Source organism: Aythya marila (genome assembly GCF_965140915.1).
Source record: "Aythya marila genome assembly, chromosome: 1".
Taxonomy (NCBI): domain Eukaryota; kingdom Metazoa; phylum Chordata; class Aves; order Anseriformes; family Anatidae; genus Aythya; species Aythya marila.
The window spans coordinates 62,778,102-62,804,628 of record NC_139042.1 but is presented as its reverse complement, the minus strand read 5'-3'; the positions used below and the strand labels follow the sequence as shown (position 1 = coordinate 62,804,628).

Sequence of the window (26,527 nt, the reverse complement as noted above, 5' to 3'; positions counted from 1 at the left end):
ACCTCTTGCCTAGCTCTTATGACCTGTTTAAATTTTGCTAGGTGAAATTGCACCAAAATAGTTAGCATACATAAAAAAATGTGCTTTTATTCTGTCTTTTCTTGCTGGCCGTAGAGTTGCTGGCCTAAGAATGCCCATAACCTTGTAGGCCTTGTTAGGCCCGTAACCTTGTAGGCCTTTTTAGGACCATAACCTTATGGGCCTTACTATGCCCATAGCCTTCTTAGGCCCATAACCTTGTTAGAACCAAAGTGACATCAGCAAGAGACACATGCAAGCAAGCATGTCCCTTTAGCACTGTGGCAGAGACAACCTTACAGAACAAGGAATGAATATGAAGCCTTTGAGCCTTGGGCACTATAGGCACCTTGGCACCGGATGAAAGTTTTGTAAAGGACAAATAAACACCAATTGCAAAGCCTAAGGACAAAGTCTCTCATACTCCACAGAATTAGGACAGTCATTACAGACTAAGCACACTCATGCTGCACACAAATATGGACTTTCATCTCTGTCTTGCGTGCTGCTGTGTTAAACCAGCTCTGTGCCTGCTCTCAAGGTGCTACTTGGCTTGACAAAGACACTCTGGTAAAACACAGCAACTGCCACTGTTACCAGAGGCCACCTCAGCACCTTAAACAGTCCACTTTGGTCTTGAGTTTCACCTCGATCCTCAGGCTTCACCGAAGCAGAGCAATGCCCTTAGCACAAGTACTTAAATAGGATTTGGGTAGCACGTGTGCCTAAGGACTTCCCTTTGAAAAGGGATGTGTCACCCTGATGGGGTGCATGGGGGACAAGGGGCTAGAGTGTACAAACAGGAATTGAGTGGACAGAAGAAATCAGGGAACGAACATTGCTGAACAAACATTTAAGTAAGTCTGACAAGGTTTTATACAGGTGGAGACCATCACCTTGGGGTGACTGACCTGCAGTTCTTCTCGCTTGCTTTTACTGCTGACTGCAGCAATACTTTGGCGTTGTGTGGTGTTGTCTTTCTAGTTTTTCAGCCTTATTTCTAGTGATTCAACCTGATACAGCACCTGCTATATGAAATCAGCCAGTACTCACTAGGAGATAAGTGGCAGGTGCCTGGCAAAATGCAGGGTACCTCAGGAAGCATGGGAGCATCATAGGTTGGAGGAGCCTTGGAAAGGCCATCAGGATGGCTAGGGGACTAGATGTACAATAAAAGGCTTGAGGGGATTGGGTTTGTTTAGCCAGGGAGAGTTGGGGGATCTAATAGCAGTCTTCCACTGCCTAAATGGGGATCAGACTGAAGACAGAGTCAAACATTTCCCAGAGCTGCCCAGGGAAAGAGGTAGCATTTAGAGGTTGTGACAAGGAAATTTCCCAGTAGATATGAGAAATTTTTATCTGTGAGCATGCCAACACACAGGAACTTGTTGTCCAGAGGGGTAACAAAACCTTAGCCTCTGAAGTTTTCAAAACTTGAATGGACCAGACCCTGCACAACCTGATCTCACTTTGATGTTACTCCTGCTTTAAGCATGGGGTTGGACCAGATAGCTTTAATACATCCCTTCCACTGAAAATTATTACATGATTTCTGTGACTAGGACTGATGCTAAGAAGGTTTGTAGAAGAAAGTATGGAGGAATGCTTGACTTCATATACAAAGTAACAGGAGTGTCACTACTGCTGGGAAACCTTACAGCACAAAGCAGAGTAGTACCTGGACAGACATATGAGAAATCACTGGATGTTTGCTTTTTTCTAAGAAATTAGTATCATGGCATCTAACTTGCCCTTTAATGCTATTTAGGCCAGTGGAAGACTTAAATTCCTCCCATCCATTCTTTACTTTCTCATCAGCCTTGACATAAGGCAGGTGAACTGTGTCGTGCACTTGTTTAGGGGCATGCACTTTTTTCACTCTCAAATGAGACTTTGTCTTCATATGTGTAAGTTGACTGGAGAGAATAAAAAAAAATAAAAAAAAACAAAAAAGAAATAATGTTTTATTTCAGATGCTGATATACATCAGTAATGCACCTTACAGTAGCACCTAGAAAAACTGCACACGCAAGGACCTCTCTGATCCTCAGCCATACACAATCCAGATCATGATACAGGAAACAGTGAATATGCACTTTTTTTTCTTTCTTTCTTTTTTTTTTTTTTTTTTTTTTTTTTTCTGAAGGAGCAGAAAACAAGTGTTCAAATTAAACTAGGGTGAAATACAATCCATAAAAAGCAAAACCACATTTTATTTAGCTGCTGTGACCTAAGCAGGCAGTTTTGTGAAATGTGGTTATTTAGCAACACATAATGCATACTTATTTGTGTCTCAGCTTTTGCCTGGAAGGAAGCTTCCATGCTCCCTTCATCTTCTAAAAACATCCACAGGTAGAAGCTAAAAAGCTCTAGTAGGAACAAGCTCCCTACTGAGCCAGCTGGCTGCAGTACACGTCACTAGAGGACTAAAGTCCTGGTCTTCCCACTTTCATCATGATTAGTGGGGGTTCGTATTATTTCCAGGAACCTCTGGTGGAATCTCTTGAGCAAACAGACAGCTCATTTAGCAGATGTGGGGAAAAAAAGAAAAAAAAAAAAGAAGTTTCCATTAGAGAAACTGCACCTTGTTCATTAACAGAAGGATTGAGAACCGCGTTGCTACAAATTTTGTCTCATGACTGTTCTTACCCAGCGTAAGAACCTGGACAGTTTGGTATAGACACCGTATTTGCCCTTCTTTGCACACCCTTCTCCCCAGCTAACAATTCCAGTAACAAAGTAAGTATCCTTGTATCTGGTTACATGGGGGCCTCCACTGTCTCCTTGACAAGCATCTTTTTGCTCTGTATCATAACCAGCACAGAACATGTTCTCTGTTATCGCAAAGTTAGTGGATTGCTTGCAAGTGTTCCTATCAACATAGGGGACTTCAAGCACTTTAAGTTTTTTGGAAAGTCTTCCACCTTCAAACTCACGCCCGAAGCCACTAACCATCCCAGACCTTTGGTTCATCAAAACTTCATTAGCAAAGTCTGCTTCTGGGAGGCACGCTGGGATAATGTACTTAGAAAGTACTATAGGTTCCTTCAGCTTTATTAGGGCTATGTCGTTATCGTAAGTCTCGGCGATGTATTTAGAGTGAACAAGTATTCTTTCCACAGTGTGCGTTGTTTCAGACTGTTCTTCCTTTTCTCTATCCACTTCACCTGTAATGAGATTATTAAAAGGGTCATTAATATGGAGATAGTATAAGAAATAAAGACTTGATAAAAGAGGACATGAGTATTCCCATTGCTACCACTTTGCCAAAGCCTTTGTACTTTACAAGTAAACTGTAAGAGTGGACTGCAATACTTATCAGCAGCACCTGGATGCAGTTTCAGCTTCAAGGTTTTGTCAATGGGGATTTCTGTAAGAGTTTATGTAAATCAGCATAAACTTATTCAGCTAAACTAATGCAAATAGACATGGAAGCTCTTACAGATGCTTGAGCCAGATCTTTGTCAGGGAAGAGAATCTGTTCACGGTCAGGACTAAAACAGTGCAAACACAAAGTTGTGTTGATCTATTATCATGCCTCAGAATTGAAGCAGTGACTTAATGTGAGCAAGTTTCTTCCTCTAGCCAGTGTGTCACAGCTTTCCTGAGTGTTCCTCTAGAAACAAGTCAGTGTGCTTCATGCTTGCAAGGAAAAATTATGAGCCTCCTGAAGAAGCACTGCTCTGATGAGTGCAGTGCTACCCAACACTTCTAGAATATTTGTTCTTAATCCTTTCCAACTATCTGGCAAAGAAGAAACGGATGCACCATTATCACCTTCTAGATCAGCTGCCCCAGTGATTACAAAACAGGATTCCTGCAATAACAGGAAGGGAGAGAAAGCAGAACAACAACAACAACAAAACTAATAATAAAGAAAGTGATATGAGTACATCTAACATGGGTTTTAGAGCCCAGAGAATTAATCTGCAGCGCATGCTCAGACATCACTGGAACAAAATAAGTAGCCATTTACCAACAACAACTTTGATCTCTTTGGATTGGTTCATGCAATGAGCTGCAGTAAGGATGAAATTTTCATTCAGAATAGTTCCGCCACAAAACTCTTCCCCGTTCTCATTGATCAGAACAGCCTGTGGGAGAAAACAAGGGGAAGTGCAGAATTAAAAAGAGCAGTTTAACTTCAGTGAGCTATAAGCAGGTAATTGCTTTCTCTGCAGACTGCATATATGCATAATACAGCAGCACGTATGCACCACTCTGCAGATTTCTCCTGGTTCTGTATACAGATGTGCATTTGCTACAGATTGGTATGTACTGTCAGAGAATCTCAGCTATCTTTATGCGACATAGAGGTTTGACTTCTCCACCTCCCAGTGCGCCTTTTTAGTAAAATCTTCCATGAACCAGATGCTGACTGACTGAGCAAGGAGCATGCAGTTCCCAAATCACCCCATCCTGGGGGAGTTACTACCCCAAAAAATTCCCATCTATGTTCTGTTCCTGTTTGACACTCCAAGTGTGCAGAAGACAGAAATTCATTTTGGCTGGTCTGAACTCAAGAGGAAAACTTAGTTATGAAAGCATATTTGTGAAGCAAATGAGTGTTGTCTCTGACAAGCTGTCAGGTATACTGCCTAAAGGCACTGCTATCTTAGAAGACAGGGAAGAAGGGTGCAGGACAAAGACAAACAGCATGCAGTTCTACACCATCATCTAGCACTGGGATTCTGTCCAGACTTACACCTCTAAGTACTCAGTCCAGACTGAGAACAAGCAAGCATAACTCCATGCTAAACAGAGGCTCTGAGTCTGAATATAACCTCCTCAGCATATGCACAACTTTGCCAGGTCATGGCTTTTGCAGCTAAAAGTTGATTTAGTTAAGCTTGGGTAGTGCTCTCCAAGCCATAGATCGGGAACCTGCTAAAAGGGTTTAAGCTTTGTGCCCAGCATTACCCTGGGCACCTCCTCTTACCTGTGTTAGATCTACACAACACTATTCCCATGCAGAATTGGACTATTAGAGCAGTGGCCCCAGTGAATGAGCAGATCAACATGGAAAAGCACCAAGCACCTCAAGCACCAAGCACCAAGATGCACCTCACTCAGAGAAACAGAGAAGGGAAGTCATTGTGCCTCAGAAAGGTTGAACGGGATGACAAAGAAAGGCAGAAGCAGGACAACTCTGCCAGAACAAGCAGCTTATGGCTGGACAGCACTGGAACACAAGCTGCAAAGGGAACGGTGTTGGGCCAGCATCACTCAAAAGCCCTGTCTGGTTACAGGTTAAAAGCAGCACCACCTAAAGTGGTGTAAAACCTTTCATTTTGATATTTTAAAGCTGCAGTTTGCAAAACAATACACCTAAGTGCCCAAACAGCTACAAACTGTGTACTACAGAAGGCAAACAGGTTAAATGAACAATTGCAGAGCTTCCCTCAGAAACACGTGCTGGTTACATGCAGAACACAGACCCCAGATTTACCTGCCATGGACATTCGCCAAGATGACACTCGTCACCACCTACTATCCTGGTATCCACATAGGGAGTCTTGATACTCGATCCGTTGCGAGGAGGGAGGGTTGGGCTTTCTGTGGTAGTAACAATCTCCTCCTCCAGACTTGTTCCATTTGGGAAGGGGCCATCCTGCTCACTAGTTACATTGCTACTCTCAGTGGGTAAAATAACAGATCTTTTTTTTCTTTTCACAAAAACTTTTCCACAAGGGTACTTTACTGTAAAGACAATAATACTACAATTAGAGAAGAAAGACCCACATAAGACGAAACTTGACAACACCATCTCACAATAAATAAGTTATGCAGCTGTTTTCAAGACTAACAAAGCTTAGGAAGATGCAAAAAAAGACCAGATGGTCTGGAAAAATGAAAGCCATTTGCTACACCTAAAACTCTTCTGTAGGTTCAGTCTCTGGACAGTGTTTTCAAAGTATTTAAAGTCATCTTCTATTGTTTACATTGCTATATTCGTGTACTAGCTCTTATTAAAACCATCTTAATTAGGAAACTGAGTGTTCTATTTTAGGAATATGGCTCATGACGGCAATTCATCATTACTTGTAAAGGATATAAAAAAACAAAGTCAGGAGCATACCGTTGACTCATCCCTCTTTCCCCATTTTTTGGAACAATTAGAACACTTCAAACAGCGTCAATCTTAACTATTTAATGTCAGCAGTTACTATTTGATTAGGTTAACTGAAATCAGAAGTAGAAACGTTTTTGTGAGCTGCTATTTTATATGGAGCATTAGTGTTCAAATAAGCAAGATACAGCTATAGTTTTCCACTTTATTTCCTCAGGAAATTCTGTGAGAGGCACCCTGCAAAGGGTTCTCAGTCAGCTAGGTTCTGAGAAGTCCATCATGTCACCTCACACATGGAAGACTTCAAAAATACAAACCAGCTGGTTGGCCTCAGTCTTAAATCTATGCCATGTACAACACCGATGGTTCAAAACACATTCTTTAACTAAAACAAGCCTCACCAGTATTGCTATTAGTTTATCATGTGACTTTGTACCTGATGAAACACAGTGTTTGCCATCTTCTGCTAGAACATATCCTTTCGCACAGGAACACATAACATCCTTCTGCACGCTTTTTTTGATGCTGCAGAACTGCTCACAGTCACCGTTGTTTATTTTGCAGTACTTTGGTATAACTATAAAAGAGGTAAGTTTGAAAAAAACAACCGTAAATAAACACTGATTTTGCGGATCTCACGAAATTAAATTGCACTCTTCAAAGAGGATCTGTAGTTCCCCTGTAAAACACTTGAAACCCATTAAAATGGGTAACAGCACGAGTGGCGAAATTTTGCTTATGCCTCACAAAGCAACCACATCCACTGCACGAAACGTACTTGCTAAACCCATGTGCACACAGTGACCACATCACAGTGAGCTCCAAAAAGCGCTAGCTTTTTGAAACCGCTATCACGAAAGTGCAGTTACTGATAAATCCTCACATGATTCATCCCTCCTGCCCTAAAAAGATCAGCTTCATTATTCCCCTCTGTCCTGTTTCTTAACTTCAGTTCCACACCCTCCGCTCTTCTGGGCAACCAATACACGCTCCAGTGACATCATTACATCATTAGGAAAGTAGCTGTAGGGCACAGATGTGAGACTCAGGAAAGACTGCTATGAAAGAAAAGGATTCTTTGCAAGGCTGGAAAAGTCTCTGCATTGTCTACTGAGATCTGCTTTCTTCACTGCTGTGAGCTGAGCAGTGAGGATATACTTCGGAGCTTGGAGTCCAAGGTTTGCTATCAGTTATAATAATATATTAGAACTTAGTTTTATTGCCATATTTTGGGTGTTCAAGCTCATGTAAAGAGGCACTTTGATACTTAAGAGGGTTTTGTTTGGAAGAAGTGTGAATTTGGAGCACTTGCTAATACTATCCAGCTGTAGAGCCTGAAGGCTTTCTGCTTCTGGCACTGGCTTTCAGCTCTCTGTTGACTGCCATCCTATTCCATGTATTTTTCTAAGAGGAAATTAATCTTTGTTAAGGGAGTGTTAACTCCCTATGGTTCTGCAACCCGGTAAACTCACTGCCACAGCTCTTTGAAGGAGAAACCTACCAAATTCACAGTTCTTGCCTTGATAACCATCCAAACAGGAGCAAGTGTAGGAACCAATTCCATCCTTGCAGTGTCCACCATAGTGGCAAGGATTTGAGCTGCACTGGTTGCCATCTATAAAAAAAAAATTAAAAAAAGTAAATTGTAAGAGAGCAAGCATTTTTAGTGAGCTCTGAAGGGGGTTTAGTTTTCACAAGCAATCTTTCATTGTTCTTTTTAAAACGTATGTCCTGTGAGCAGCCACTTTCCAGGCAAGCAAGAGTAACTGCAGGCATTCCAAGTCAGCATGATTCATATACACATCCTCAGTTTTGCAATCTGCTTTTGGTGGCTACTGTGTAGTTACAGCTTTTTTTTTTCTAAGAAGATAAATTCATACTTGCTTGTCCAAGTGTACATCATTTACAGTGAAGACTGGAAAAGCAGATGGGACATTTCCATGTTGCAACTACTGTCCAAGGCATTTCCCTGCAATTTCCACATAATAAGGACAACTCAACTCTTATTTCTTTAAAGGTCATCTCGTCCCACATGCATGTGTTTTGCCTGCAGCGCCACTTATTTAAAGTAACAGATACCAGCGTATTAATCAGAAGATAAACGAAACAAAACAAAATGTTTACAAAGCTCTGCTAAATCCATGTGTGCAGGCCAAATTCCTGTTTCATGCTTACAGTACCACAATTGTCCCATTTTATCTATTGAGGTGTGAGCTTAGACCTCAAAGAATTAGCTCTTACCTCATGCTCCCTGTATTTAAGCTGGGATCTCCGTATTTAAACATAGTTCTGCCACCTCCCTTCCTTTCCATGACCTGGACACAACTGGCTGGCCCCAGCCACAGCCACACATACTTCACAAATATAGTTACAAGTAGAAAAATGAGGCTGCACCACATCTGGGGGAATGTGCCACACAGCAGCCTCTTCTCCCACCCTCACAAAAGCAGCTCACTCTCCTGCACTGATGCTCGTTACCTCGATCTCTCCCATACAGCAACCTGCAGTAACAAGTGCATTCCTGCCTCGTATGATGCCAGGCTCTTCTGGAATGTGTGATAAGACAAGCAGGAGATCTGGGGAATTGATGCTTGCTAATTAGTTGCTGGAGATTCACAGCCTTCATATTTCTGAATGTTGCCACCTGTTCTGCTCTTGTTTGGAGCACCTGGAAGAACAGCAGTGCCCACAGCGGACCCAAGATGCAAGACATTGCTCATCCTATAGATCCAGCTTGCAACCTACACGATGCCTCTGACCTGTGACTTCATCTTCTGCAGCTCCATCTGCCACAGGGATCATCTGCTGGGCTTTGTGTGCTGCCCATTTTACATTTTACGTCCCTTCTGTACCTGAATGTGGCCACAAACAACAGCACTCCAAGTGAGGTCCACCACGGAGGTGCTGGAAGACTGATGCCCATCCTCAACAGTGGGAAGGCAAGACCACCATTTAGCAAAAGAAAGGCACACACGAGGCCTGCCCTATTCTGTAGTGGCCTTAGCTGAGCAGAAGCCTACTGTTAGAAACCATACGTGCACAGTGTTCCCCTGTACTGTAGTTGCTGGTGTGGGACTGAGTTTTATGTCAATATTGCACAAAAAACATTGCAGAATCCCCCCACTAAAAAAGGAAACAAGACACAATTGTTCTAGCAACTTTGCTGAGGGCAGCTGTGGTTTTCAAAACTTCTGAACACCAATAAAGCAATTCGTGGACTGTGGTTTAAGATGTATGAAATTGGCATTTCCGCTAAGAGCACTGGCACTGATGTCCCACTGCCTGTATTCTCATGAGAGAACGGTCTGAAATTTTCCACTCCTGTTCACTGTAGCACTGACGCAGGCTTTGCTTCAAACTTCGCCCTTTAGGTTGCAGAGTTCATCCCCCTCCTTAGAGGATTGTGAAAGTTTGCATCTTCTTTGTGGCAACTGTCTTCAATTTTCTGCAGACTCAAAAGACGGAGCTGAGCAGTCTTTGGTCTACATTTTTGAAGTATTCCTCCTAACATGTGGGCTGAACACATACTTTCAGAAGAACGCATTACCAAACACTAATACATTAAAAATCTGCACATGTGAAGTGATTATGAACAGCAGAATCCTAATAAGTACAACTCAGACCTTCAGGAAAAAAGAAAAGAAAAGAAAAACCAGAAAAGACTGGCAAACAGTATCTGCTAATCTGCTGTATGTCTTCCTTGAACGCCAAAGAGTTCTGTAGAAAACATTTCCCACCAAATGATCTGCTTTACAGAAACCAACAACACTGTGGCATGCAAGGTGACATAAAACTGGCAAGCAATCGTGCAATGCAGATTAATAGGTTGTGCTGGCTAAAGCATGTAAGTGCCACCCTCTTCTTTGCATCTTGGACTCTCCCATCCTGGGTTGACCTTCTGGAGGGTAACTAGCTGGCAGAGCCAGAGGCCCAGCTTCTGCTTCTGGCTATCTACAAAGGGTCGGTATTCTTTTTTTGAGATGACAAAGGTCATCCCAGGAACTGGAGGCAGCTGGACCTTGCCTTCAAATGAAATGACTGGGTTCAAGCAACAGCAAGGCTGTAAATCAATCAGGTTCCTCTTTCAGAGGAAACACAAAAGTGAGGGCATCCCACAGCGAGAAGAGTAAGCAAGGCAGCAGGAAGTGGTTATGTAAGAGGTGCATCCTTTTTCATCTTGCAATAAGGAGGCTTAATTTTCTAAACAAGTGCAGGGTGTTCCTTACCTACATAGACGTTCCAGAATTCCTCCTACAGGCAGGTGCAGGGAGAGGGAAATAAAAGAAGACGAAAAGAGTTAGATGAGAATTACTGAATTCAGTTCTTCAGAAAAGTATCAGAGTTTTCATAGAGAGGATACTTGCAGCTAACAATTTTTGGACAAATATTTAAGTTACAGGCAAATACAATGTCTTGCAGCCTGATATTGCCATTTCATTAATTAAAACCATATGAACGAACCATCTCTAGTGCCCACCTCTAGAGAATCATAGAATCATTTAGGTTGGAAAAGACCCATAAGATCATCTAGTCCAACCATAAACAAGTTGAAAGAGAAACAAGAGAAACAAGTCTCATGCATTTTTCAGAAATACCTGAACCTGCTTAGGGGTTTCCTAATGTGACCCACTCAGCATAAGGCATTTGATTTCTAGCATACCTGTCTCTTGCCTTTGGTTTTGACTGAATTTACTTTCATTCCTGTAGTATCAAATTCTCAGTCTCCTTCCCCTGCAACCCTATGAAGCTGGACCTCAGAAATCCTGAGATTTAATAATATTTCATCCAATTTCTGTTCTTCTTTCTCTCACACCGAGGACTCCAGGTATGCTGTCTGTCCTTTCCAGTGAGGTCTGGTCACCAGGCAGAACAGGCTGTGCTGGTTCTGCTATTGATCAGCCAACCTTTACACTTTGAAGTGTCCTGGTGTAGCATCCATGACTCCTCACCCAGGTCACCTCAGGGCCACTCCAAGAACATTCTGGCCAGCCAGGAATTCCACAGTGAAATGAGTCTAGCCTTGACTCCCATTTCAGGGCTGTTCTTAACAGCCACACAGCTATGGACAATGTTCCCAATTCCCCTCCACCACCAAGTCACTTCATGTTTTCAAATATTACCTTTCCTACCTGCCCACCACCTTGCCCCATCTCTTTAAGTCTCCCTTTAATTATAGGGAGACTTAAATTGAACTGCTCACACTTCTAGGTAAAGTTAAGCAGCCTCCAGGGAAGGGAAGGTGACACAAGAGCCACACATACAAACCTCATTCCACATGGGAATTTAACATTAAGGCATATAAGGACTGTCCACAATACACATTCTGTCAATTCAAATGATGGAAAGATGGCCAGAAAATGATAAGCCCTGCAAAGCCTCTTGAGACAAATGTGGAAAAACATTCATGTGAACTTCCAGGTCAGTATTTGCCATCCCCACCTTCCCATGGACTCTCCATCTAAGAATATAGTCGTGTCAGTCAGCTATGCCACACAGATAGGGTGAAAATAGTTCTAACATAAAAGAGTATTAAATAATTTAAAGGTCAAACACCTTACAATGGCAATTAGGCAGATCAGAACAGGTAAAAGAATGGAAACTTTAACTTGGCCCGACTTGGCAAGAGAGGAACTAAGACTGTTTTGATATGCGTATGCCTTAGCAATTCCAGCCACAGTCAAAACCACTACTTCACACTTTGTGTTAAGCGATCAACAATAACTTGTAAGTTTTGATGTCCAGCTCACAATACTTTAGTAGTATTTTGCAAACATGAAATATACAGGCCTGTGTTTCATATTAGTTCATCCTTACCGTTTTTTCCTGGTCTTCAAAGGCTTCTCTTGCCTCTTCTTTAGAGCAGCGCTCCTCATTGCACTCCCTTTCAATATTGCCTTGTTTCATTTCCTCCAAAAAGGAGTTAGCACGTTTTGGTCTGTCCAAGAATTTGTCAGCACTTTCTTTCTTGATGAATACTAGACAGCAGAGAAAATGATACAATTGCCGGGTTACGTTTAGTGGTGGTATACATTCATTAGAAATAAATGAGGTAGAAACAAAACCAAAACAGACCCTCTCACCTCTCCACCCATAAGCAATGGTACCTATCATCTCAGTCCTCACAGAGACTGATACATCTCAGGATCTCTCTCAGAATCAGCAGCTCCCAGACAAACTAGAGGCACACAAAACTCTGTCCTGCTGTTGTTAGTCTTGAAAATAAGAACATGCAGGTTGCTGCTGAGGGCTTCTATTTCTGTTGCTCCTGCTCTAGACTCCAGTCTTGAACAGAATGACTTTCCCAGCCACTCTGCAGGCCAGGGAGACTGCAGTTCTTGATTTGGTTTTAAATCTGACAACCAGGCAACACCACGGGCTGCTCCAGGGGCTGGTGGTCCAGAAGGTAACCACCACACAGACTCATGACGCAGTGACTTCAGACAGCATGGGGTTCTACTGACAGATGGGAAGAGCTGTCTCACAGTCCCACCTTCAGAAAAGAAACTGCCCGTGTGTGAGATCTACTGTCCTGCACTACCCCAAATCCCACTGCACTGCCCTGGGGTCTTACTTCAGTCTTAACATCACTTCCTAATTGTCTTTTGTAGCATTCTTACCTTACTGCTAAGTTTGCAAGTAGAGCTGCATTTGAAGATTTGATGAAGAACAGAAGCAAACAAATGTCAGCTTAGCATCTAAAGAAAGCACGCCTCGAGGTCAGATTGCTGGGTTATTTTATTTTTTAAAAGGTTGGCATCACACATGAGATCTCCTGCCTTGAAGTTTAAGACACAGGTAGCTGTTGATTGAAACTGAAGGATCAGAGGCACGAAAACTCAGCTCATGAGCAGTCCTGTTACTCTGCAGTAACAAGAGCTGGTGTTATGTTCTACACACCTGAAATTTAAATAGGAAAAAATACTTTCCAATCACAGACTGGAGTGTGGAAGGCAGTGCTGCAGGTGGGTCTTGAAGGCTCACACTCAGTGGGCAGCATGCATGTACCTTCTGGAGCATTCTTCATGCATCTCAATGCACTAATAAGTAAATTAGCCGATCAGTAATCATATAATTTCATATGCTCTAAGCAGCTATGGAGGAAACTTACGCTGCTTCCACTGAAATTGGTAGATCAGCCACAGGGAGCCAAATTCTGCTACTGCCATTTGTATTGAGCACTACCACAGAGCCCATGCGTACTTTGGAGTCCCACTTATTCTGAAAATGCTCCTTGCAAGGAAGGCTTACAGAAAGTGCTTGTAACTTCTAGCTCAGCAACAGTTAGTTCATTCACCCACTGTCTTCTTTGTCCTTAAATCCCTCTCTGCAGTTATGGGAAAGTGACAGGATGCAGCTGGTGGGGTTATTGCCACTCTATTCCTTTGCCTCCCCATCGTCACTGTAAGAAGATGTTTTTGTAAACTTCAGCTAGCCGATTAGTCTTCTGAGGCTGGCTGCCCTCTTTCCAAAGCTCCCTGTCATCCTTCTTTCTTTGAAAACACAGAGGAGCAATGGGCGTTGGTCACCTCAACTAGGACACCCTAGCAACCTGCAGAGGACCTTATTTTAAAACCCAGGTAGGCTGACTCACTGAAGGAAGAGTTAATGCCTTTTGAAAAGCCACACGGTGTGGCTTTCTGTCCTGAACTTTGATGTTGACCCTCGCAGCACAAACAGAGGCAGGACGTGCTCATCCCCCTGCACCCCAGCCCACGGCCAAGCGCACCCAGCCGAGCCCGCCTGGAGCCCCACGACCTCCAGCACACCCCGCTTAGTGGGCAGCTCTCCTCCCAGCGCTACAGACCCCATTTCACAGGGGGACACGGCAAGGCACAGCACCTCAGGACCCCTTGGGATTCCCACCTCCCTGCTGAAACCCAGCAGCAATTTTGGGGCACCCCAGGTGTCCCCCGTCAGCTGCTCACCGCTGAGATGCAGCTCAGGACAGGGGTGCAGCAGAGCCCTCTGCCGCTTTGGGTATCAAACCTCCAGCCAGGCATTTCCACAGCAGCCCCCGAAAAACCGTCAGGAGGGGACATCCTCCTCATCCTAGACCCCTTGGCTCCCCTTCTGAAAAAAAAAAAGTTGCTGCCTTACCTCCTCCTTCAGCGCAGAGCTCGTCCGCCAGCGCTGCGCAGAGCAGGAGGAGCAGCAGACGGCCGGCCATGGTGGCGGGGGGCTCCCCGCAGCTGCCAGCGGAGCGGGACGGGGACAGGGACGGGGACAGGGATGGCGACAGGGGACGGAGCTGAAGCCTTCACCTCCCCGGGCGGGGAGAGACTGCGGCGGCGTTGCTTCACCCTGCCCAGAAATAGCGGAAGCGCCTGGAAGGGGGAAAGCCGCCGCGGGATTTCTCAGCTGGGGGAGGAAGGGGGGGGTTGACCGATGATGAGGCTCTACTTTTTTAAAAAAAAAAAAGAAAAAAAAAAACTACACCAGAAACCAAAAAGCAAGGAAGCTGGCTTTTTTTAATTAAGCCATTTTCTCAGGGGGAAGTTGGGAAGCGAATCGTCACGTTATTAAGCAAGGGCTGGCCGAGGCTGGCCTTGCCCAGCTTGGTGCTGGCAGGTGTGGGGCTCGCCTTGGGAGCAAAGCCAGGCCTCGGCCTCCCGCTCCAAAACCTATGGTTTTGGACATTCCCCCCCAAAAACCACCCCATACCCTGCACCCCGACACCCCGCACCCCGATACCGTCACCGACTGCCTCCTCACACCCCCAGGGCCTGTCTGCCCCTGGCCTGGTGCTCCATGCCAGCAGCGTTGTTTTGCCATCTTCGCTCAGTGCCCTGTGGTGGGGAAGGGGTCCCCTGATCAAGGAGATGTGCCCCAGATCTGTCCTCTATCTCCCCGTTTTTTGGAGTCTCACTGTGTGGTGCCCAGTGAGGTCTCTGTGCGCCGGGGAGGCCCCGGCTGAGGTGCTGCCAAGAGCCTGCCCATTGCGTCTGCTTCGTCTCCTCTGCTTGTTTAAACAGGCTGTTATGTTAAAGATATGCTTAACACCTGGCTTTATTATGAAAAAGTCACACCGTGCAGCCATTAATGCTGTTTGGGGTTTTTGTCTGTGTTCTGCCCTTTTTCTGCAAGATGATCCGTTCATAAATATCAATATTTACCCAGAAGAAGTCATCCTGTGGAGCCTGCAAAACCCAAAGCTATTAGAGCTCGAGGGGCCTGGAGGGGTGATTTTGCAATGCTGAGTGCCTTGTCTCAGTGAAAATCAGATTTTATTTGCTGACTGCTGCCCTTAGTCACCTTTCTCCATGGGAATTTTCCCAATTTTCTCTTTGTTCTGCATGCTTCTTCTGCTGGTGTATATGATTTCCTTTTTTATTTTCTCTCCCCCAAGTGGGTCTGGTCTTGTTATTTCTTTAGGAATAATTAGAACCTCTGGGTTGTGTTTTCATAGTCTAAGACCTCTTGTTTCCCGAGTCTCTGGAGTTTGCTGCCTTTCCCAATTCAGTTCTTAAATAAGTAGCCCACCATTCTGTGTCCGTAATGCAGATTATAGGATGTTCAGTATTGCATGGGGTATGTACCATATAATGTCAGTGTTTTCCCCCAGTCACAGACCACAGTCAACAGTACGTGTCCTCTTTAACTGATAAGCCTTTGTGATTGAGCTGATATTCAGCATGATTTGAATGAATCCAAAGCATAAGATTTACATAATGTACTTAAATTATTAATCCCATGTTCAGTTTCATCTGTGATTTCCCTTACCTTTTTTTTTTTCTTTTTTTTGGTCTCATGCTTACATTAAGGAAACACATTTTGTAAAGATGTAGTCTGTGGCATGCTCAGAGCTCCTCAGGTTCTCCCTTGTACACATTAAGGCTTCAGAGAACTGTCTTTGGACTGTCTTTGTTTTGCAGATGATCATATTGTTCTCCTGTTCTGGCTTTAGGCCAAAGGACAGAGGACTCCATTTCACTGTTAGACTATACTGGCCAACAAATTAAACAAACATTCCCTTTCACTTGTTTTCGTTCTGTATTGATAATCATAATAACAAGGCAAAGATAAGATTAAATCAGTGGCGTTCTTCACCATTTATAAATTTAGGATTGAATATTCCACTTAATAGCCTTATTGCAATAATATTTGGTGCCAGAAGACTAAAATCAAATTTTCATAGCGGACCTGTAAATGTGGAATTAACCTTTTTCCAGCTTTCTTGTTCTGAAGAACAGTCCTCCCTTTTCAAATCTACCTATTGCCACTACAAGAGAAAGCTACCTTACTTAGCATGATCTAAAAGAAACTCTTCTTTCTTCTGCCATTGCATCAATATATTTCAGGACCCATCAGCACAGGAAGTCGTGAAAGCCAGAAGTGTAAGTGTGTTCAGAAGAGATTGCACTTGTTTATGGAAGAATGGGTTCATTCATGACTGTTCAAACTAATGCAACTTCTTGCTCAGGAAGCCTGTACCTCACTGATAACCAGAGGGTGGGAGGGTAGCCCAAGGAAGGATCATGGTGTGCTTGACACATTACTGACAGTCTTTCTTTCAACATCTAGCTCTATTACCAAAAAATGGACGAAGAATGAAAGGGACTCTGCAGCGGGTCTGATATGGCCTTTCTGTGCCTGCTTGACATGTAGATATTCGAGTTTACAACAATATAGAAATTATTTGATGTATTCAGGCAGGCATTAGACTCATTCCAAATCATCAATAATACCTCGTGTACCACATATCTAAGTTAATGAAGGAATGCTTCAATAGGAAAGTGTCACAGAGGGATTAAGGGTCAATAACACAATCTGGAAATGCCCTGATTCAGCATTATGAGTCCATGGACTTCTTCAACCAGTCAATGTATTTGGATACCCTCGTATAAACCCCATAGGTGCCTTTAACAGCACAGCCCCTTCCCCAGCTGACAATCCCAGTCAGAAACCAAGTGTTCTTGTACTTCGTAGCATGAGGTCCACCACTGTCTCCCTTGCAGGAGTCTTTAGTGCCAGTCAGGTCTCCTGCACAGAACATGTTCTCTGTAATATTTAAATCGGTCTGCTTCTCACATTCTTGTGTCTTTACACGTGGCAAATCAACTCTCATCAGAAAAGAAGAAGTAACACCTCCATCTAGCAGACGTCCCCACCCGCTCACTGTGGAGAACTTGATGGAGGACAGCTCATACACTGCAAACCGTTTTTCAGGCAAACATATTGGCACCACGTAATCAGTGAGGTTCACAGGTGTTTCCAGTTTCAGGAGGGCAATGTCGTTATTGACTTGTCCGTACCTGTATCCTTCGTGCATGATTATATTGGTAACTCCACTTTCTTGCTCAGTTTTATCATCATCAATTACTGAGTGTTCACCTGGAAAAGTTATTGATTGCATGTCAGACAGCAATTCGATTCTGTAGAAGTTTATGGAGATAGAAAGTCTCTGGACAAACACTTTTTAGTTTGCACTCTGGCTTGTTAGAATGAGAAGTGAACACAAACACAGTCTGATGACATGGGAAAGGGAAGATACATACCCAGCCTCACTCGGAGCTCTTTAACATGGGTGTGCTCCAAACAATGAGCTGCAGTCACCACCCACTCTGGGGAAAGCAGGGTACCGCCACACTTTTCTTTCTGATTCTGTATTATAAGGGCCTGCCAATATAAAACAAATTTATGTCTGTCTTAACTGTTTTTGACCTAAATCTTGGTAAAGTCAGATTTTATATTGCTTCCTTCTGGCATTTTATGCAGCTGTTTGAGAATACTATGCTGGTTGTGTGGAGAATTTAGGAAGAGGTGGAGTTTCCACCAACATTTTCTCCATCTTACAGTACAGACCCGGCCAAGAGTGGCCAAGAGTGTGTCCCCAGGTAAAATTCTTGGCAGTAAATATAAGGACTGGGGGTCAGGATACAGAGGAGGTTGTGTTACCACTCTACTACAGAAAAAGACACTCCAGAACAAAGCTAAGATGTGTGATTGAAACAGGTGTATCCGCTGGCTATGGATGAAGAGGGAATTTGATTGCACTTTTAATGGATTTGAACATAACAAAATTTAAATAATGAATATGAGATAATGGTTTCACAAGGAAAAAATTAATAAAAGACTTCTGAAGACTCACTTGCCATGGACATTCACCTGGAGGACAGATGAAGCCACCTACTATTCTCCCATCTGCAGTTGCATTCTTTTTTGCCAGCACTGGTATTTTTCCACATGGATATTTCACTGGAAAAAAAAAAAAAAAAAAAAAAAAAAGAGCAACAAGTGTGATTTCATTGCACTGAATTCACAGCAAGCTGACTTATTCCTATAAACATCTTCAATGGAGTTTTGTGAGATGAAAACCAAATTTCTAGTCTGGTTGCATGGGCTCTTGTAAGTAAGTCAAAGCAGGTAGATAGACTTTTTTTTTTTTTTGAAAAAGACAGATATGGTTTCACAAATAAAGAGCAGACACACAGGCAACACTGACATATATTTGTGTACCACAGGAGCTTGCAAATAACACAACTGCTTAAGATATATGTCAGCACTGGGAGGTAGACTGCAGACTTCAGAGTGGAAGCAACTCTGTCAAGCCATGTAGCCTGTGTATTTTCAGCAGCCCTGCTGATTTTAATTCGATTGTACTAAATGTGTACAGCAACTGTGGCATGGTGAGACCACAGGCTTAGTCCTTCCAGGCTGCACACCTCAGTCTAAGGTCCTTTTATAGCCCAAGCATGCACATGAAGACTGGCAATAAGAGAAGCAAGTCTTGAGGTCCAAGCCTGCTACTGAGCCGCAGTGCAGTGCTTGGTGTTTTCAGTACATCCTTCACACAACTGAGTTTTCCTGCTACGAAGCAGAGGGTCTGTCACTGGATTTTTTTGGGGGGATGCCAGCTGGCTGTGCTGTAACTGAGTGTGCCATTCCTTACGTCCAGCAGCCATTCTGCAGTAACACTGGGATGAGAAGTGCTCTCTCTTTATCACTTTGTGCCCTGCAGTCTGTGCCAAGTTGAATCCAACATCCCCACAGTTCTGTAAAAGCCTGAACGTGCCAATTAATTCAGCTAACGCAAAGAAAGCATCGGGCTTTTACAAATACAGGCAGGGTGTGGAGTAGCAGGACTCGCTCTTTTGGTGGCAGCTGGTGAAATACCAGGACAGACGTGGCACAATGCCCTCTAATGCTGTGTGCAGGGCAACACAAGCCTGGGTGTTGGAAGGTGCAAGCACACGGTGAGAGATGACAGAAGGGTGGTGGAGGGACTGGCAGTGTGGCAGCTGCACAGTTTCGTATCCTCACACTGCGTGGTCAGCGATATCGGTATTTTGGCCCTCTGGAAGCAAGCAACAACAAATAATACATCATCCCCTCTGTGCTCAGGAGAAGACGGGCTTTAAAGCCTGTGGGGAATATTGAATTCTTTGTTCTCAGCTTTTCCAAAAAGCAGCTTCCCCATCACATGATACTGCAGAATCTGCTAATAAGGGATAAGCACATCACCAGTTTGTGTTGTTTTTTTTTTTTTTAAATGACATTGCTGTTGTCGAGAGCTAGGCTGTCATTATCAGTTCTCCGCATGAGTGCTCCATTGCAGTGTGTGCATGGGGGCATTGCCCCTCAGAACTATGTTTTTAGATGTAAGCATGTGCTCCTGCAGCTCTGTCCATTGTGTGTGTGTCCCCAGGGGTCTCCTTTTCCCCTCTGAGAAAGTAATCGAAGCAGGCATCTGCAACAGAGTAAAGTGCCAGCTTCTGTATTCGAAACATAATGAACTTGTGCTATTGTAGTCCCTGCTGAAATTTACCTTGTCAGATGAGTGAGAGAAATATCTCTCCATATTGTCTAGAGGAATACCAAAAGTGTCTTGGTCCTACTAAATAGAAGGTGAGAAAAAAAAAGAATAACAGATTTTCTCTGATTTTAATAAGCATCTTCCTCTCTTGATTCCTGTGCTGAAATAATTACGGTAGCAAAGTCTGTAGTCACAAATTCACATGGATTGGAGATCAACAGTGAAACAACACTGCCCCAAAATAATTTACCACAGTGAGTATAAGCTAGAAGAAAAAAATGCACCTGTCAGGCCAAAAGCCCCTCTACTTATGCAGAAACCCCTCAGCCTGACTCCCAAATCCCCCAAATCCCTGAGTACCCCCTCCTCTGCTTTATTTGGACCACCTGGCCATGGGATGTGCCTCAGTTCTTGTCTACTGGATCAGTGGTGAGCACACTCCCCAAAGCGGAGGCAGGGGCTCAGCTCCCTCCTCCATCCCAGGATGTTCAAACTCACATTCCCCACGTCCCAGAGGAGTGGGGCCAGGAAAGAGGTGTCTGAAGGACATCACTAGCGGGTGAGGACCTCCCTTGAGAAGACATCCTGGCATGCAGACTCCATGCTTTGAACCTTTGCCAGCAGAAGCGAATCCAGCTTCCTTATTTTCTGAGTGAGTGCTCTAGCTGCAAGCTTAATGCCCAACAAATGGGTGGTGCTACTTCTTCCTCCCCATGCTTGAAGTTTTCGAGGAAGAAAGGGGGTTCCTGCCCAGTTTTTCAGAGGAGAACTTGTGGGTCCCTTACAAAGAGAAGTTCCCAGCTCAGGGTCCTGGGGGCACTGCACAACCTGCAACAACTCAGCTGTTTCAGCCCCCAAATCGAGCTCAGCACTTCCCACCAGCCCTTTTAGGGGTGGCTCAGCGTGCACTCTTTCCAGACTGCATTTTTGGGGTGCTTCAACAGAAGCCCCAACCTACCGCTCTAGACTCTGCCCTTGAAGAAGAAGCAGGGAACTGGCATCCAAGAGTTTTGCACCTCCTAACGTGTAGGTGTTGAAAAGTTTTCCTGCAGGGGTAGCTTAGAGTTAGCATCGGGCTCATCGTGTCTTACCTTGGGGAATGCAGGACACACCATCGCTCGCTAAAGTGTAATCGTCCGCGCAGAAGCACACTCGCTTTGCAGCCTGCTCGTCAGCACAGTACTGCTCACAGCCGCCGTTGTCGTACATGCACTTCAGCTTCTCAGCCACGGCTATAGTCGGGGAAAGAGTATTAAGGTTTCTGAATGTGGATTTTGGTACTTAACAAGAGTGAATTACGACTTGACATGTAGACAAGAAAGCACGGCAGCCAAGCAGATTTCAGTGATTTATGTACAGTGATTTCGTCAAAAGCTACTACTGCTTGGCAAAAGCTCCGTAGGACTGGATTCCAGGAAAAGTCCATGCTTAAAAAGCATACACCTAAAATTAAATCAATCCACATTCATGCAGTATCTGAGCTTCAGCAGGAGCACACTACATTTCCAAAAGGATGAAAGGATTGTAATTGTATGGTAACCATCATAACGCATGGCTGAAAAACTGGAAGTATTTTGTATTTTCCCATTTGGCACATTTGGATGCTCTGGGATGACCACTGAATAAATAATGTCATAAGAAAACTTATCTTTTTCAAAACAAAATGAAAAAAAAAAAAACAACAAAACTCTTTCCAGCCAGATTCTTTCACTTCAGCCACTTGGTCAGCTTTACATATGTTGGTGTTTGTAGAAATCACTCCTCTATTGCCATGAGCTCTCTCTGGCCCAGAGGCACAGGAGGAAATCATACAGGGACCACCCCATTCTCAGCCTTGCACTAAGTCATTGGAGAAGGAGAGAGGGCTCACAGATGCTGACTAGGGAGCTGCTGCAGTGCAGCAACCATGAAAAACAAAGCCTAGCAAGTGAGGAGGTGGTAGAGAAGGTGGTTGTGATCAGCTTAGCAGTACAGGGAAAAGATGAGGGCATAGTTTTTGTGGCTTGTTTCAAGCGATGGGCAGGTAGTGAGCTGCAGTGGGAGCTGTGAGGCTGCCTGGCGAGACTGATGGGTGCCTAGTCCTCGTCTGGGCTCACCACGCTCTGAGTGTAAGCATGACAGTCAATTTGTTCTGCCCACTGAAATCAGTGGAAAAACTTATCCTGACTTCATTAATGCAGGCTCTGTCCCCTCAGGCTTTGTACGATGCACATGTAGTTCTTATTCATTCACTGAACTGTGCTCCTAAGTCAAAGCAACTTCAGCACATGGGTAGGAAAATAAAAATCCTCCTTTTATCTCAGCTGGTTCACAAAAGACAATTTTTGTTACAAAATCCTCAAAGGGTAATAATTGTGTTTCTGCTCTGCAGTGCCTGGCTGCCGGCTGGTTAGATCCATCATCCGACACCCCGGGCGGTGTGAACAGTGGCTGTCGCTGCTAGAAAGATGCCGAGCAATAATGATTGCTCCCACTCATCTCACTGCCTTGCGTTTGAATCAAGGATGATGTTTTTGTTTTGTTAAGCTATGTCAGTGCTGACCTTTTTCACAGCTTTTGCCCTCGTACTCCACGGGACAGCGGCAAACGTAATCCTGGAACTGGTCATCGCAGCTCCCACCGTTCTGACAGGGACTGGAGTCACACTGGTTGGGGTCTGCAAAAACACGCAGTGTCAGTCCGGATCACACCAAGAGCGGCGGCAGCGGGAGCAGCTTTGTGGCTGCTGGAAAAGACGGAGTGCTCCTACCGGAATAGATGTGCCAGAACTCTTTCTGGAAGACAAAGATGCGAGATTTGATTAAAGATGAATTCGCTCAGAAGAAGTCCTACAGCCCTTGTAGCACAGGACAGCTTGCGGATAGCCACAGTGATGCCCATTTGCCTTTATGAAAGTATATATCCCTAAAATATACTACATTATTTTCCACATTCTACATTGTTTTCATGTGCTGAGTGTGTAGTACACACAGAGAGGGCATCCATCAGTGACCTCGGTATCCAGGAGGTGGGATGGACTGAACCAAACTCTGAATAATGCAATAATCGACAGTATTGTCAGGCCTGGAATTACTGAGGGACCGGGGAGGGAGCTTAGAGAGAGGCCACTACCCCACCATCCCCCAAATTAGCACTGCCTGGTGTGGTCCATGCAGGATGCCCTCCAGCAGCTCACCCTGCTTGTCCCCCTGGAAATGTAAGACAAAGAGCCAAAGAGCAGGACATGAAGTGCTTGGGTCTCTTGCTGTAATGGTTTAAAGTGTCAAAGCAATAGCATGTGTGGGGGTCCCCCTGACAGGGAGCGCCTGCCCAGCCCTGCATTACTTACTGTCCTCTCATCATCACGGTAGATCTCTCTCGCTTCCTCGAAGGAGCACTTCTCTTCCATGCATTCTCGCTCTAGAGACCCCAGCTTTATCTCTTCGAAGAAGCTATTGGCCCTTCGGTGCCTTTGTAAAACGCCATTTGCCTCTTTCCGCTTCAGAAAGACTGAAAAACAGTGGCATGTTGTGTTTGTCGTACATTCGTGCTCTCCACAAGGAAAGGGCAGAGAGGAAAGGTTTTCTGCTTCCCGAGCTGTTTATGAGAAGCTGGGCAAATGCACACAGCTTTCTGGGCCTCCCTCCTCTGGCGTGCCTCCCACGTAAAGTGGATGGATTTTACAGAGCCCAGACCTTGAGAGAACAGGGCATGTAATACCAGTGTGGTGCCAGAGACTCCTAAAGCATCTCAGTGCGCTTTGTATTGTAGGTCTCAAAATATGCGGGGCAATTTCTTTCCACTCTATCAGCTGAAAAGCATTTATCAAGCTTTATCTAGCACTGATGGACATGGCAACACCCAATCCTCCTGTACTCACTACACTAAGTCACTCAGTGATGGGTCAGACAGTCAACCCTAATTCCCCAGTGCTCCACTCCTCACTGTTTTTATCTCAAAACCTTTCACTCTTTCACAGCACCACAGAGCTGTTGAGGCTGTCAGGGCCCTGTGGAGGCCACCAGGCCCCAGCCCTGCCCCAGCAGGGCCACCCAGCACAGGCTGCCCAGGCCCATCTCCAGGCGGCTTTGGAAGGCCTCCAAGGAGGAGACCCCACAGCCTCCCTGGGCAGCCTGTGCCAGGGCTCCTCACCCACACCTGATGGCATTGTCCACATGCTGACCTGCTCCTCAGCTTCAGGATACAAGCACACCACACAGCTATGCCCACCCAGCATAATTCAGGATAACGAAGAAGAATTCTGCAAAGTACTTTTGCTCCACATAATACACAGCACCAGTCTTGAAATAATTCGTTGTGTGTTGTGTGTTTTTTTTTTTTTTTTAATTATTTTTTATTTTTAATTTTCCTCCATGTCAGTAGAGAACTCTGGAGCTTAGTATCAACAACTTACATCAGTACTTCCAACTTGAACCCATCTACTGTGGGTAGAGTCAGGGGTTCAAAATGGTGCATATGCCCTGCCTGTGCCCCAGGACATTCTCCACCACCACCACAGGACCCACAAAAGAGGGAGATTTGCCTCCTGCCTGCTGGGAGGGCTTGGGGTGGCCTCAGAAGCACCTGACTGATGAACCTGGGGAGCCAAGCATGCACTCGTAGGCACCCTCACAGCCATACACACAAACATGAATCCTGAGAGGGCCTAGTTTGGTCTGGCAAGTTCTTTTTCTCTCAGCATTGATGTCTAATCAGGACATTTGCTGAATTACGTGTGAAACACTGGTTATTTTCCCCATATTTCAAAGTTGTTTAAAGGATTAAAGTATTGTGTGGCATGCATCTAATATATCACGGGGTGTTTGATAAATATTTGCCCATTGCAGGAATGCCAGCTGGGTTGTTCTGCTGTGATTTTTTAAGTCAGGCTGTATGCATTTAATATGGCTTTCTTTAAAGGTTTATAATTATGCTGCAGATACATTACATATGTATCAATGCACATGGATACTGACACCCTCCCACTTTCATTTCTGCATTCACCACTTATTTACGTTGGAACATTTTGCACTTCTCTAAAAATTTCTTCCAGCTTTGTTCATCACAGTTTGAGAGGGCCAGTCAATGGCTACCTGAGAATCACAAAGCACCGGTTCTGCTCTATTAATTTGGCTGCTGATTTTCAGACACATCCTGAAACTACCGAAGAACTGCCACCTCACTTTCATCTACCGCGTCGGAAACATCGCGGGCTTCCCCTCTTTCATTTCTTGTCAGCTGAATGACAGGCTATCGATTCTCTGCTTTGCAAAATACCATGGCTCAGCATGAAATAACAATAAATCCAGGTTCCTGTTTTCACCTCATGGGCAGACAGCTGATGGCTGACCTGCTGCCTGTGCAGTGAGGTGATAGATGCACACAGGAGCGTGGAAGGGATTTTCCTCAGCTGGCAAAACAAGCACACGGATGCCATCACTGAAAGCAAACAAGAGCCTTCAAACAGCTCACAGGCACAGCCAGAGGCAGGACAAACATTTCTGTGTGCGACAGCACTCAAAACTCGCGGTAAGGAGTATGCCAGTGTACCAGCAGAGAGGTCTGCTGCCAGTAAACGGAATTGCAGCCATTCCCTTGCGACGTACCTGCATCCAGAGGAAGAGGAATCAGCAGCAGAAAGCAGAGAAGCAAAGCCACGCACTGCCTGAAAACCATGATGAACCCTACAAGTCGGCGTCCCGGCGGCGTATTGACATTTCAGCAAGGACTGTTTGGCCAAAGAGCTCAGCTTCAAACGCTGGGAGCAGAGGAGGGGCCGGCGAGTCATGGAAACCGGGAACGATCCGCGCAGGGAGCTGAGCACAAGGGCGCCTGCAGGTCCTGCACCGTGTCCCTACCGCACCAGCGGGGAGCTTGCTGTCGAAGTATGCTCTCCTGAGCTGTGCACAGGCTGTGCTGATTGCAGAGGCTCCTACCCTGCCCCTTTATTTTCCATCTAACAGGCCTTTTTCCTGCAAAAAATAAACGCCAGGCCCCTGGGTCTGCATGGCACTGAGCTGGCCGTGTCACAGAGAGCTGCGGCAGGGTATTTGTCTCGACCAGGCAGGCCAGGTACAGCCTGTCAGGGCTTTGGGGGATGAGCAAACTGCTGACATCCACCTTTCCCACCCCCCAGTCACCAGTGGGAAGCCTGAACTTCTGGCTCAGGTTACTTGGAGACACTAATTAACCAGCAAGAGGTACCCTCCGCTGGTTTCCTGTGGCTTTATTGCAAGAAGCCTGTGCCTTGCAAGCTGGACCAGCTCGAGGAGATGTGGAGCTGATCCACGTTGTGTGTTTCATGAGTAATGACGGCTTCGAGGGGCTAGTCTGCAAATCGCATTGTATCTGGGAAAGAAGCAATCCCCTGATTTAACGGAAATCAATTAGTGGCATCACAGTAGAGAGCTGACAACAGGCTTAGGCAAATATTGACTTCAGATAGCAGTGAGGTAAAGGGCGTGTTTGCCCATGAGAAGCGAAGCAGCCCCAAGGGCTGGGGCATCTTCCTGGCAGTCCTCCTCTCAGCTGGTGCAGAGGAAGGAGGGCTGGCTCTGCACCTCAGCTTTGAGGCCCTGACAAGCCCCAGCTGTTCTGCTGCTTCTCTGCCAACGCTTGGCTGAACTTCCAGGCAGCCACCATCAGCTGGGCTCCCGGCCGCCCTTCGCACGCGCTCCTGCTGCTCCGTGCCATGGCTGGATGGCAGC

General features: G+C 45.1%; 1 protein-coding gene across 1 annotated transcript; it reads right to left on the bottom strand.

The window, feature by feature from the left end:
- Positions 1 to 1,968: 1,968 nt before the first annotated feature.
- On the bottom strand, positions 1,969 to 25,867 carry LOC309891482 (uncharacterized protein). The gene is made up of 17 exons (XM_082784543.1): positions 25,427 to 25,867; positions 23,170 to 23,330; positions 22,591 to 22,615; positions 22,384 to 22,497; positions 20,933 to 21,073; positions 18,177 to 18,283; positions 17,584 to 17,704; positions 16,881 to 17,419; positions 15,844 to 15,986; positions 14,186 to 14,343; positions 11,903 to 12,063; positions 10,315 to 10,339; positions 7,590 to 7,703; positions 6,525 to 6,665; positions 5,468 to 5,718; positions 3,995 to 4,112; positions 1,969 to 3,185 (listed from the first exon to the last, which is right to left on the bottom strand). Exons 1-17 carry the CDS (start codon positions 25,494 to 25,496, stop codon positions 2,638 to 2,640), a joined length of 2,937 nt encoding a protein of 978 aa, XP_082640669.1. The 5' UTR covers positions 25,497 to 25,867; the 3' UTR covers positions 1,969 to 2,637.
- Positions 25,868 to 26,527: the final 660 nt, after the last annotated feature.

Bases quoted from the DNA above. Each gene is read 5' to 3' on its own strand.
- LOC309891482 (XM_082784543.1), bottom strand. From the start codon at position 25,496: ATGGTTTTCAGGCAGTGCGTGGCTTTGCTTCTCTGCTTTCTGCTGCTG. The intron at 14,344-15,843 runs GTAAGCATGAGA...GGGGAGGTGAAG, and splicing joins ACAAAATGTGTTTCCTTAAT to GCTTCAGCTCCGTCCCCTGT. The intron at 3,186-3,994 runs GTAAATGGCTAC...ATCTCATTACAG, and splicing joins AGAGATCAAAGTTGTTGTTG to GTGAAGTGGATAGAGAAAAG.